Source organism: Aspergillus karnatakaensis (assembly GCF_047715665.1).
Source record: "Aspergillus karnatakaensis strain CBS 102800 unplaced genomic scaffold BJY04scaffold_3, whole genome shotgun sequence".
NCBI classification, from domain to species: Eukaryota; Fungi; Ascomycota; class Eurotiomycetes; order Eurotiales; family Aspergillaceae; genus Aspergillus; species Aspergillus karnatakaensis.
This window is the reverse complement of record NW_027395715.1, coordinates 1-11,907: the sequence shown is the minus strand read 5'-3', so window position 1 is coordinate 11,907 and position 11,907 is coordinate 1. Positions and strand designations below refer to the sequence as shown.

The 11,907-nt window shown below is 50.6% G+C and overlaps 5 protein-coding genes across 5 annotated transcripts; 4 read left to right on the top strand and 1 right to left on the bottom strand.

Annotated features, from left to right (window-relative positions):
- Positions 1 to 261: 261 nt before the first annotated feature.
- BJY04DRAFT_213156 (uncharacterized protein) lies at positions 262 to 1,586 on the top strand (the record flags this gene model as incomplete). The annotated part of the gene is made up of 5 exons (XM_073714786.1): positions 262 to 426; positions 494 to 863; positions 920 to 1,037; positions 1,092 to 1,168; positions 1,225 to 1,586. The coding sequence occupies 5 exons, from the start codon at positions 262 to 264 to the stop codon at positions 1,584 to 1,586; spliced, it is 1,092 nt and encodes a 363-aa protein (XP_073576199.1).
- Positions 1,587 to 1,720: 134 nt separating this feature from the next.
- BJY04DRAFT_72599 (S-adenosyl-L-methionine-dependent methyltransferase) lies at positions 1,721 to 3,650 on the top strand. Its single transcript, XM_073720949.1, has 5 exons — positions 1,721 to 2,324; positions 2,382 to 2,660; positions 2,712 to 2,762; positions 2,816 to 3,363; positions 3,448 to 3,650. The coding sequence occupies exons 1-5, from the start codon at positions 2,085 to 2,087 to the stop codon at positions 3,608 to 3,610; spliced, it is 1,281 nt and encodes a 426-aa protein (XP_073576198.1). The 5' UTR covers positions 1,721 to 2,084; the 3' UTR covers positions 3,611 to 3,650.
- Positions 3,651 to 4,310: 660 nt separating this feature from the next.
- BJY04DRAFT_72577 (alternative NADH-dehydrogenase) lies at positions 4,311 to 6,506 on the top strand. The gene is made up of 4 exons (XM_073720948.1): positions 4,311 to 4,862; positions 4,944 to 5,282; positions 5,333 to 6,304; positions 6,373 to 6,506. Exons 1-4 carry the CDS (start codon positions 4,493 to 4,495, stop codon positions 6,444 to 6,446), a joined length of 1,755 nt encoding a protein of 584 aa, XP_073576197.1. The 5' UTR covers positions 4,311 to 4,492; the 3' UTR covers positions 6,447 to 6,506.
- Positions 6,507 to 7,162: 656 nt separating this feature from the next.
- BJY04DRAFT_72572 (dynamin-related GTPase MGM1) lies at positions 7,163 to 10,438 on the bottom strand. The gene is made up of 3 exons (XM_073720947.1): positions 10,005 to 10,438; positions 7,929 to 9,947; positions 7,163 to 7,877 (listed from the first exon to the last, which is right to left on the bottom strand). Exons 1-3 carry the CDS (start codon positions 10,303 to 10,305, stop codon positions 7,438 to 7,440), a joined length of 2,760 nt encoding a protein of 919 aa, XP_073576196.1. The 5' UTR covers positions 10,306 to 10,438; the 3' UTR covers positions 7,163 to 7,437.
- Positions 10,439 to 10,889: 451 nt separating this feature from the next.
- Positions 10,890 to 11,894, top strand: BJY04DRAFT_213152 (glutamine amidotransferase subunit DUG3; the record flags this gene model as incomplete). The annotated part of the gene is made up of 3 exons (XM_073714785.1): positions 10,890 to 10,904; positions 10,954 to 11,049; positions 11,156 to 11,894. Coding segments are annotated over 3 exons (850 nt in total), but the record flags the coding sequence as incomplete, so codon positions are not given.
- Between the last annotated feature and the right edge of the window lie 13 nt (positions 11,895 to 11,907).

Here is an 11,907-nt window from a genome sequence, read left to right as displayed (position 1 = left end):
TTTTTAGCATAGGTACAATCCCTGCTAAGCAACTCCAATGGCACTGCCTCTGACAATCTATCAGGCAATCCTCCGGAGGCGCCGAGATCGACAAAAGATGCTGCACAGTGTAACCCTTCTCAACCATCTAAGTGACGAATAGAGTGAGATCTGTATGATCAGCTCTGTCAGCCCCTCTCATTCTCTTCGAGGAGGTATAATCCCCAAGCTGAACCTCACAACTCTCAATACACAACTACAGTCTTGAAGGTAGAAACAATCATGACAACCACGGAGACGGTTTCTCGGCTAGCCTATCAAGTCTCAGCAGCCACATGGCCCTTTACAGCCGTTTCAACCGTCTTGTTTGGCATGAGAAGCTATTCTCGATGGCGCTTACAGACGGACAAGCTTGGCCTTGAAGACGCGATCATCACCATATCATGGGTCCGTAACTGCATTTCAGCTGAAACCCCCTTTTAGCTTTGGCTAACAGTCTCTTTTCCTATAACAGATGCTAAATATAGTTCGTGCTGCGGTTATCCAAAAGGGAGTTTACGCTGTATACGATGTTGACATGGCAGAACTTCCATCAACGCTTCCGTCTGCCCTCTTCTGGGTGACATTTTGCGACGCATGGGCTTTCTTCAGTATCGATATCCCCAAGCTAGGTATTGCTATTATGTGCAATAAACTCTTCCGTCCAAGGAAAGCAGCCAGGGTTCTTGTGCTTGCAGCTGCGATTCTCTTGAATGTTCTGGCGGCCATTGGATTTATCATTACCTTCGTCCAGTGCGACCCAGTACCGGGGCAATTTGACCGGTGGAAATATCCCAATGTACAATGTTGGGATGTCTTGATCATCTATGCTTGCTCTGTTAGCGGTAAGTGGAGCTGCTGGATCTAGCACTTCTAGCTGTATTAATTTCTGTTGGCACAGGATTCTCTGCAGCGCTCAATGTTGGCTTCTCCATCTGGCCAGGGGTCGTAATCTGGAAACTAAAGCTGTCAACGTCCCGAAAACTGACTGCTATGGCTTTGATGAGCGTTGGTTTTGCGTGAGGTGCTCTCGGCCTCTATCTCCAGACCCTTGAACTGACAGACTTCTCCAGCTCCTCCGCTTTCGCCTTCGTCAAAGTACATGCCAACACCGAGTTAATTGGTGTCAGTGACAGCCTTTTGTACCTAGGTGAGCCATAAGCTCCCAAGAGCTAACTATTTTTATGTTAACACCTGATGCTCTAGACAAAGCCCTGCGCATTGCATTGTGGAACAGCATCGAGAATGATTTTGTGATGATAGCAGCCTGTCTTCCTGCATCGTCTCCGGTCTTCCGCGCCGCCCATCGTGTCTGGTGTACGTGGACTGGAAGTTCTAGTGGTGGCTCATCATCATCATCGTATCAGTACCCCGGCATGCATGGATATACTCGCTCATCGAAACGAAAACCAGCAGATCCATGGACGCTTGAGCTGGTTTCGAATGTGGATGCGCCAGGGGAGTGTAATCCTGCATCAATTCAGGATCTGAATGGCTCTGGAGTACTGGAACAGGGGGGTGTGCGAAGCAAGGATAATCAGGCAGCGAGGGTAGCGGAAGGTTCATAAATGCATCTCTTCCTAGATACAGCCTCAGGATGTCTCAAGTGTATAGAACCAGGTTAGGATTTCAATCGAGCCCGACTGAATTAAATAGATGTTGCACCGTAAAAGTGAGTGGGAGGCCACATCGACTTAGTTTCAGTACGAGGCTCTCTCAAGTGTCTCGGGGATGGCACCAGGTGGCTCCATCTTACTTGCAGGCCAAGGCCATGTCCCTTGGTCTATCGGGCAATTGTGTTGTCTCTGCAGCAGCTGAAGAACTTTCTCTGTCACCTACTGTTACACCAGACCTGACCTCACGGATCTGCTCTTTCCTTCCATTTCTTTGTGAGATGACCGGCTTCCGCTCAAAGCCGACATCCGATCAGCTGGAAGAGATGGCATTATTCCAGTCTGCCTTTGCACTTTCTCTTCCTCTCCATCTCAATCGGGCTATAAACTGCCCTGTGTTTCTGCCTTCAGTCGCCTTGACTGACATTATCTACTTTCGACCGATCCACTGAAATGGATCGCTTCACCTTGAAAGAGCGCGCGGCCGCCATCTTCGAGAAGACAAACAGTCTGGCCGATGAGCTGGCTCAAACCGGCCATGCCGAACCATCCTTTGAACATGGCCCCCCAGCTCCCCTGCAAGCCAACGCCCCCGAGTCCAGCGCAAACATGTTAAGGCACGACCTGCTGGAGATGGTCGATGAGCTTCACACGCTGCTCATAGACCCCGTCTATCACTCGTCTCCCGAGTTAGTCAGTTGGATCTTTCCTCCTTTATTTAGTCTCCCCTAATTGTGTTCTTCCATCTAGCGCAATCCAACTCTCAGCGTTCATCCCATCATCCGCCTCGGAATCGCAGAACATTTTCCAGAAAAGGGCACTACTGTGAAAGACTTAGCAGTGCAGCTGGGGCTCCGGGAGGCCCTAGTCAGACGGCTTCTGACACACAGTGCCACGTATCATGTCTACTACGAGACAAAGCCTGATTTCTTCGTGCACACTGCCGCCTCTCGAGTGCTGGCTGAGAATGACGGTCTGCGGGCTTGGTTTCTCGTTGGTGCTGAAGAGCTTCTTCCAGCTTCGCACAAGGTATGTACCCGGTAGATGCTATGAGAAGGCATCGTTGTTGATCATCACTAGACTTCGGAAGCTTTACTCAAATACCCGGATTCAGAAGAGCCTCATCACAGCGTATGTCCTCCTTACCTCAGCATCCTTTGACTCGTGACTGATATTCGCTATAGGGCTGGAGCCTGCAGAACAACACGGACAAAGCTATTTTTCAAGTTCTACCCAGCAGTCCAGACCGCGCGGCACTCTTTGCTCGCGCCATGACCTGGATCAATCAACCGGGATTTTCCCCTCAATACCTCGTCGATACCTTTCCCTGGAGCTCGGATCCTGATGGAGATTACACAGTTGTTGACATAGGCGGTGGTCTAGGGCATGTCACTGAAGCATTGGCTGCACAAAAGCCAAAAGTGCAATACATCGTTCAGGACACGCCCGGTGTGATTGAACATGCGAAGATACAACAGGTCGCACATGCCGCTGAGCCCAACGAGCGTAGACAGATTACCTTCGAGGCCCATGACTTCTTCAACGATCAGCCGGTGCATGGTGCCGACGTTTACCTGGTTCGATTAGTGCTCCATGATTGGTCTGATAAGTATGCCCAAAAGATCTTGCGTGCTCTAATTCCTGCCTTAAAGCCGGGAGCGAAGGTGGTGATTAATGACCGAATCATGCCGGGTCATCACCAGGTTCATTACCTGACAGAGCGGCTATCACGGTGAGTTATTCTAGCAACCAGAGAAGCGCCGTTTCTCCCAATCAGAGCCTGGCAAATTGGATGCTAATGCAGGTGAATTTACAGAGACCATGACATGTATATGATGGCCTTCCAAAATGCGCGTGAGCGCACGGTAGATGACTGGAAGGCGCTTGTCAAGGAGACGGATCCTCGATTTGAGCTGACAGCAATCCATCAACCCGCAAGATCAGTTCTAGGTGTCATCGAGGCTACCTGGAGGGGTTAGAGTAGGTTATTGCGGGCTTTATCATTTGCGCGGTCACGATAGCATGCATGCCAAGAGCTTTCTTTGCTTGTCCCGTCAACCTAGGACGCATGGCGACGTTCTGATGAGCTCCGTATAGAACTGCTGTAGTTAATGGTTTGCAATAGCAAAAGCCCTAAACTGCCATTGTGTAACCCATTATAGCAATATTGTGTTCCACGCACGTAGGTTATCAGGAATATCTTCACTGAGTGCAAGAGTAAGTAGTCGTTCGTGATGTGAGATGCTTCGATCATCGATGTTGGGATAGTTAGTGTCACGTGTTGGGATTACAATTACCCTCGGCATCCCGAAGGTGGAATTGGACGAATCCACCATGAACAGTGGACAGAATTGGAGAAATAGAGCTGTCTCCTCACCGGTGAGGAACGGTATCGGAAGAGGAGTAAAAGAAAGCATTCGTTATGTGATTCTTGACCGCGCGACACGCGCCGCGACAATCCATAGCGGAGGAATCCGGAGACTCAAAGGTTGGCATCGCAGTAAGAAGTCGGGTAATTTCTGGGTGAGGGTTAATTTCTCCTCATACAGAAAGCGTTCTTTCTTTCCCCTCATGGAGTCATCATTAATCTTCTCCAATTCTTGCTTGAAAAAGAATCGAGTGGATCCTGAGGCACCCACCGGAGCAGAGCAAAAGAGCAAAAGTCTCGACTCGAGCCACACCGACGACTCAAAACAGCTTAACAATTCAGGCTTGTCCGAAAAATCCTTGATTTTTATTTCTATTCGATTATAATTGTGAATCATCATCATCACATTCCATCTATCTTCCACATCTCTCCTCTCCTCTCCTCTCCTCTCTTCCCCTCTCCCTTCTGTGTCCTTTGCGACTACAGCCTCACCATGGTCGGAAGTGCGTTAGCTCTCCGCTCAAAGATGGCGTCTCCATCCGTCATCCAATTGTCGTCGCTGTCGCGCAGGTCGCTTTCGACGCGATCGCACATCCAGAACTCCCTAAGATCGAGCCGGATCTCCCAGCAAGTCGTTCAGCGCTCTGCTCGTCGCCCTTACTCAGATGCTGCTCCTGCCCTCCCAGCTCCCACCCCGGCTCCCAAGCCCCGGAGACGATTTCGATTTTTGCGATGGACCTGGCGTCTAACCCTGCTGGCTGGTGTCGGCCTCGCTGGGACCCTCGTTTACAGCGTCTACGACCAGCGCAACCCCATTGAGCAGTCCCTTCCCGATCCCAATAAGAAGACCCTTGTGATTCTCGGTAGGTTTGAATCTTGGACTTGGATTTTCCTGTTCCCGCTTATCGCCAACCGGCGTCACTAACGCGAACATCTATTTGCAGGCACCGGCTGGGGCTCCGTTTCTCTTCTCAAGAAGCTCGACACCGAAAACTACAATGTCGTCGTCATCTCCCCTCGCAACTACTTCCTTTTCACCCCTCTCCTGCCCTCATGCACAACTGGCCAGGTTGAGCACCGCTCTATCATGGAGCCGATCCGCAGCATCCTCCGTCACAAGAAGGCCCACGTGAAGTTCTACGAAGCTGAGGCTACCAAGATCGACTACGAGAAGCGTGTGGTGTACATCAGTGATGACTCTGAGATCAAGGGTGATATCTCCCACACCGAGGTTCCCTTCGACATGCTCGTCGTCGGTGTCGGCGCGGAGAATGCTACTTTCGGTATGTTCAGAATTCAATTGCGCTGGAACTATAGACTAACGTACATGTAGGCATCAAGGGGGTTAAGGAGAACTCTTGCTTCCTGAAGGAGGTCGGAGATGCCCAGAAAATTCGCAAGCGTATCATGGACTGCGTTGAGACCGCCATGTTCAAGGATCAGACTGAGGATGAGGTCAAGCGTCTTTTGCACATGGTCGTCGTTGGTGGTGGCCCGACCGGTGTTGAATTCGCCGGTGAGCTGCAGGACTTCTTCGAGCACGATCTGAGGAAGTGGGTTCCAGAGATTCAAGAAAACTTCCATGTTACCCTTGTTGAAGCTCTCCCCAACGTGCTTCCCATGTTCTCCAAGCAGCTGATTGACTACACCGAATCCACCTTCAAGGAGGAATCCATCACCATCCGCACCAAGACCATGGTCAAGAATGTTACCGACAAATACATCGAAGCCGAAGTCACCAAGCCCGATGGATCCAAAGAACTCGAGACCATCCCCTACGGCCTGCTCGTTTGGGCCACCGGTAATGCCCTCCGCCCCATCGTCCGTGACCTTATGAGCCAGCTCCCCGCCCAGAAGAACTCCCGTCGCGGCCTCGCCGTCAACGAATACCTCGTCGTGAACGGTACTGAGAACGTCTGGGCCGTCGGTGACTGCGCCATCACCAACTACGCACCCACCGCTCAGGTTGCCGGTCAGGAAGGTGCTTTCCTCGCCCGCCTCTTCAACACCATGGCCAAGACCGAGTCCATCGAGAAGGAGCTCCAGCAGCTCTCTGAGGCCCAGTCTACCGCTAAGAACGAAGAGGAGCGCAACCAGATTTTCGATCAAATCCGCGAGAACCAGCGCCAGCTGCGCCGGACCAAGCAGATCGGACCTTTCCAGTACTCCCACCAGGGAAGTCTGGCTTACATTGGAAAGGAGCGTGCAGTTGCAGACGTCAGCTGGCTGAGCGGCAACATCGCAAGTGGTGGAACTCTAACCTACCTGTTCTGGCGTAGTGCTTATCTGAGCATGTGCTTCAGCAGTAAGTCTTTTGTTTGCTCCGATCTTTTTCTTCACGATATTAGTTCGTCCTAACATGTTCTCAACCAGCCCGAAACCGCGTCCTCGTTGCTGTCGACTGGGTCAAGGCCAAGCTATTTGGCCGTGACGTGTCTCGCGAGTAAAATCGCCTTACCAAGAACCCATGTACAACAACATAGATACGCCATACCTTTATGATATTCCAAGCGCGCAATTTTCTTTCCTTTTTTTTCTCGACCTTAACCTCTCTCTCTATCTCTCTCTTATTCCACCTGACGCCACCTGCACGACTGTTTTCCTCTTTCTTTCGAGCCGAGCTTCCCGCCGGTATTGATATCCCGGCCATTATCGTCCTCCCTTCCGATACACGTCGAAACATACCCATCCAATGGGAAATTGCTCTGTCTCAAAAAGTAAAAAAAGCACAGCTTCTCTAATCCGATTAAAATCTTGCACTCTTTGCTCTTTGAAGCCCTGTTTCGCTGTTCTCTTCCCTCTTGCCCTCCATGTACGATTGGATAGACTGGGTTGTTCGGTTGTTTTCTTTTTCGCCCATAGACTAAGGTTTCTTTTTTTTTTTCCATTTCAGCTCTTTTGGCTTGTTAGAGATTTTGCTTTTCTCTCTCTGAGAACTGAATTAATAACGTATTACCTTGCTGTTTCAATACTGCTTTGATTGCTCGTCTCTCTGTCTGTACGTGTATTGTACTATTATACTATATTATCCTGTCGTGGTTTTTCTGTCTGATACTCCAGTCTTCTCTCTTCATGATCTCCACTACCCCTTAGGCGTGGGCAGCTATCCGGAATGATGCGAAAACAATGACAATGAACTTGAAGAATCCATCCTGGGGAGTATATAATATATGACGTCACTGATTGTCCCTTCCAAATTTTATATTGAGCCCACATAATGAATACCTAAACTAGAGGTGGAGTAGAGTACGCTGTAGAACGCCTTCGGGGGGGTTTTTGAACAAGAATGGGTAAAGAGATCTTGAGTGTGGTATACAGGGGATTTGGGGTTGAAAAAAAGAGGTGTCAGCGGAGAGCTAGGGTGTCCATATATAAGGGAGAAATAAATGAATCGGCAATGGTAAATAGGGAAAGAGGCAGGAAGGGTAGAGATTCTACTTAGAAAATATTCCACCCACGCCCGCGCTGCTCCTTCCCTCCTGCCGGTCGTTCATTCCCTCTCTGCTTCCCTCGCCCATCAAGCTGGCGGATACTCTCGATTTTCTGCAGAGCAAGCTCAAGCAGTTCCTTCTTCCTGATGACATCCAGGTGTTTGCGAATGCGAGGATCCTCGCGAGCGAACCTCTCAACCTCTGCATCAGAGAGGTGCCGGCCAAGACGCATATCAAGCTCGCGGGGGAAGTTGTAGTAAAATTCGGAGAGGAGCTCGACGTTGAGGAAGAGGACCGCGGTGGAGGTGAGTTTGTCGGCGACGACATCGAGAAACACTTCTGGGCAGTAGTATTTGTTTTTCTTGGAGGCACATTGTTTGGAGCGCACGGCCATGAGGCGCATCTTAATAATGTCGGCACGGTCACGGAGGAAGGCGCCTTCTCGGCCTGTTACTAAGTTAGCTATAATTTCTAAAAAAGGGCACTGAGGGAACGTGCCTCGAGCGAGAAGAGAGGCGCTGAATCCTCCTGCACCGCCGGAGCCGTCGCCCTCTAAGACGACTTCTCCTTTCCTGACTCTGTCAATAAATGAGATAACGTCGCGGAGCTTCCGCTTCCCAACACTATCTTCAACCTGCTTGAGTGCTGTCTCGCAGGCCTTCAGTTCGTCCTTTAGGTTCTTGCTGACGTTCTCTCGTCCCTTAAGCCATTCAGGATCTTCGACTTCAATCTCAAACTTGTAAGGTTTGATGCAGTTCTCAACCTGATCGCTAGTGCTGAAGAATCTGTCGTTGAGAATACTGTTACAAGCATCACCGATTTGTTGCTGAGCATAAGGGTGAGCGGCAAAGGTAGAACTAGACAATAACCGGTTGACATGGGTCTGTAAAGCATTTGCGACGACGGTTGTGGCTAGTCGACCAATGCCGAGTTTCGTCAGGGATGATGTAGAAGCATCGAGCTTGCGGTGCCAGAATAGCGACTCTGGGTCGGCCTTGGGTAGGTCACTGAGAGGATCCAGCTCAGCCATCGGCAGCGAGAGGTCGTCGATTGGCCGGTTCCAATACCTCTGTGCGAGAATGTCCATGACCCGCTGGTCCAGCTCGGCTTTCAACATCTCTCTAACCTGAGGTCGACCAAAGCTTTCCGCGAATGCTTTGAAGGAATGCTTGAAGCCATCTAGGCTCTCGGCAAGATATGACTCTGCGCTAAGCGGTCGATCATTGTACTGAACTTTGAACTCATACGTCGCTTCCTCGAGTTCTTGACTAATGGCATCTCTAGTACCCGCTAGACTTGATGCCATTGTTTGTTCAAGAACGCTCATCAACTTTTTCTGCAACGTTGAGACCCCAACCGAGACGCCTGCCTCTGAGCCGAATTCGACTGGATGCGCTGAGAAGTATGCGTTCTCGTTTCTCAAGATCGCGCTTGTAATGTTTCCGCTGCCCCTCGAGAAAAGAGCACTTGTCTGGGGAATACGAGAGACAACACCAACGTATCCGAGACGTAGAGGGTATTTTTTATCAGAAAGGATGCTCAGGCCCCGTGCCGGATCGACAAGGTCCATCTTTGTAATGACACCGATTGTCCTCTCGCCCCTAGGATCAACCCGACGACTTGCCCGCAGAGCGGTCGAGTTTGCCAGATCAACATCCGCTGCGGAGATAGCGAGAATGACATTTGGCGGTTGAATGTACTTGTCGCAGAGATCGGCAATTTTCTGTTTCAACTCTGGGGGTTGGTCGTGCCCAGAAACTTGAATGTAGCCAGGAAGATCGATAAGGGAAAGGTCGGGGACATTTGGCGAGTAGATCTGAAGCTGAATCGGATCATCCGAAACACAATCCTTCTCAGGAACGGCCAGATTCAGATCCGTGAGTGTCCGCTGGATCTGTGAGAAGTCGGTGATCTTTCCAAGACCGAGGGCAGGAAATTCTCCATATTCTGCTTGCGCATTCGGCGTATTGACTAGAGTCAGCTCAATCGGGCGCCGAGTAACCATATTCGAGCCCTTGGGGAGAAACTCGTGCCCCACGATAGCTTCAAGAACCGAACTCTTGCCAGAGGACTGCGAGCCAATAACCACGATAGAGGGTAGAGTCAAAGAACCAGACTGTCCAACCGTCTGCAAAATATTTCGAATCTCAATCATTTTCCGAGTAAGAAGCATCATCTGGTCGTTTTCTGCATCCCTCTTGTTTGTGGGTTCTTCCTCCTCCTTCTCATATCCAAAGACGGACCCAACGGCGGCCCCTGTAGCAGCTGTACCTGTCCGGCTCTCTTTTGGCGACTGTCCACCACCACCGCTACCAGAGGACCCATCGCCTTGGGACTCCTGATCTAATCGAAGTATCTTCTGCAACCAATCCGGAGTCTCGAAATCCTCAGTAGTCTTCTGCCATCCTCGTTGTGTCTGCTCCGCCATATTCTGCAAACCCTCAAAGAACCCAGATGCAGCGCCACCAGCCGTCTCGCTCGCTCGCTTGAATATGTCAATCGCATAGTTTCCAGCCTCTGAATAACAATCCATTAGATCTTTATCTTCAAATAGAGATAACCCCTATGACATACGCGTAGCCTGATATTGGAAATAAGCCAACCCTGCAACCATCGCCCCGCCGAACATAGCTGGCACCCTCAGCAGCTTGACCGCAAGCTTCGGCAGAATCCGCGCGAACGAAATAGCCCGCACAGCGGGAACATTGTTATGAATTCCATTCGCGCCAACAGGCCACGCTCGGCCGCGGAGTGCTGCGCCGCTTTGAGCTCGTAAAAGCCCGCCGGTTCGTGTGCCGGAGTTGTGGACGTGGCGGGCGAGAAGGCCGGTCCGTAGGGCCGGTATAAGTCGATGGGAGAGGATCCTCCCGCTCATGGTGTTTGGAGGCTCATAAACATTCGAATTTTCGGGGGGGATAGATAAATATCATCGGTAGCCGGGCTACAGCCGCGGTTGGTAAGGAAGTTGTTGATCAACGGCGATAGCTAGTGGAATCGTGGATGGATTTAATCTGGGAGGAACGTCATTGAGCACTGCGGATGCTCAAGAATAATATGCAGCCGATAGTACGGGTGGATGCAGTCATGTGACTTAACGGGGAGCTGCCGCTTCGTCGCCCGTACTGGAATGCAATGGGGTGAGTCACGTGTGTACAAACTGACGTGATTCTTGTCCGAGGACAAAAAGCAAAACAGGGGTAGATTTTTTTCTTTCTTGAAATATCGTCTTGGTTTCTTGACTTGCAGCTAGCTGTTGATTGAGCTGTTTCTTGTGAGTGGATTCGTTGTCCCTGGCTTTGTGGTCAGTTGTTTGCTTGCAGGCGGAGCGGATCTTTGTCTTCAACATTTGTGACCGCCGTTCTGAATAGAGGAGCTCCTCAGTACCTCTCTAGCCCTGTTCGAGCTTGACATAGAAAGCCTCTGCCAGACTCTATAAACCCAAGTGAATACATACAAATCATGTGTCGATTCTTAGTAAGTCAAACCGCCATATTTCATGGACAAATATCTAACTCTACGACAGGTATACAAGGGCAGACACGAGATCCGTCTCAGCAAACTGATCACAGAGCCCAGCCATTCCATCCTCACACAGTCATATGACTCCCGACTCAGACTTGTAAGCAATCAAGCGTCTTTAGTCTTGGAACAAGCCCAGCCCAGCGGAGACCAAAACACGCCTCTATGACTCACTATACGAAACACCTATACTAACAAGAAAACAGGACAACCGCCGCCCCGTAAACGGCGATGGCTTTGGAGTCGGCTTCTACACAGATCCCAAACTTGGGCCAGAACCCTGTATCTTCACCTCCACGCTTCCAGCCTGGAACTGCGAGAACCTGGAACGCCTGGCCTCAAAAACCTGCTCGAATCTCATCTTTGCACACGTCCGCGCAACCACGGAGGGAGCTCTCTCAGACACTAACTGCCACCCGTTCCAGCATAATTCGCTGATGTGGATGCACAATGGTGGAATCGGCGGATGGCATTACATCAAGCGCACACTAGCCGATTCACTTGCTGATAAGTGGTATCTTGGTGTTAAGGGCGGAACGGATAGTGAGTGGGCATTTGCGCTTTTTCTTGACCTTTTGGAAAAGGAGGGCGTTGACCCGAGCTCTGATCCCGGCCCTGAGGGATTCGGGCAGGCGTTGTTGAGAAAGGTGATGGTAAAAACCATCGCGAAGATCAACGAGTTCATTCGCGAGATCCCAACCAGGCATAACGTGCAATTGGGCGAAGTTGAAACCCGCAGTTTGTTGAACTTTGCGGTTACGGATGGCCACACGGTTGTGTGCACGCGGTATATCAGTAGCAAGACAGACGAGCCGGCGAGTCTATACTTCTCATCCGGGACGAAGTGGAAGGAGGGCAAGGTGAAGGGGCATTTCAAGATGGAGAGGCACGACAAGGGGGCGGACATTGTGCTCGTTGCGAGTGAGCCGATCACGTTTGAGAGGCGTAAGTATTTTCT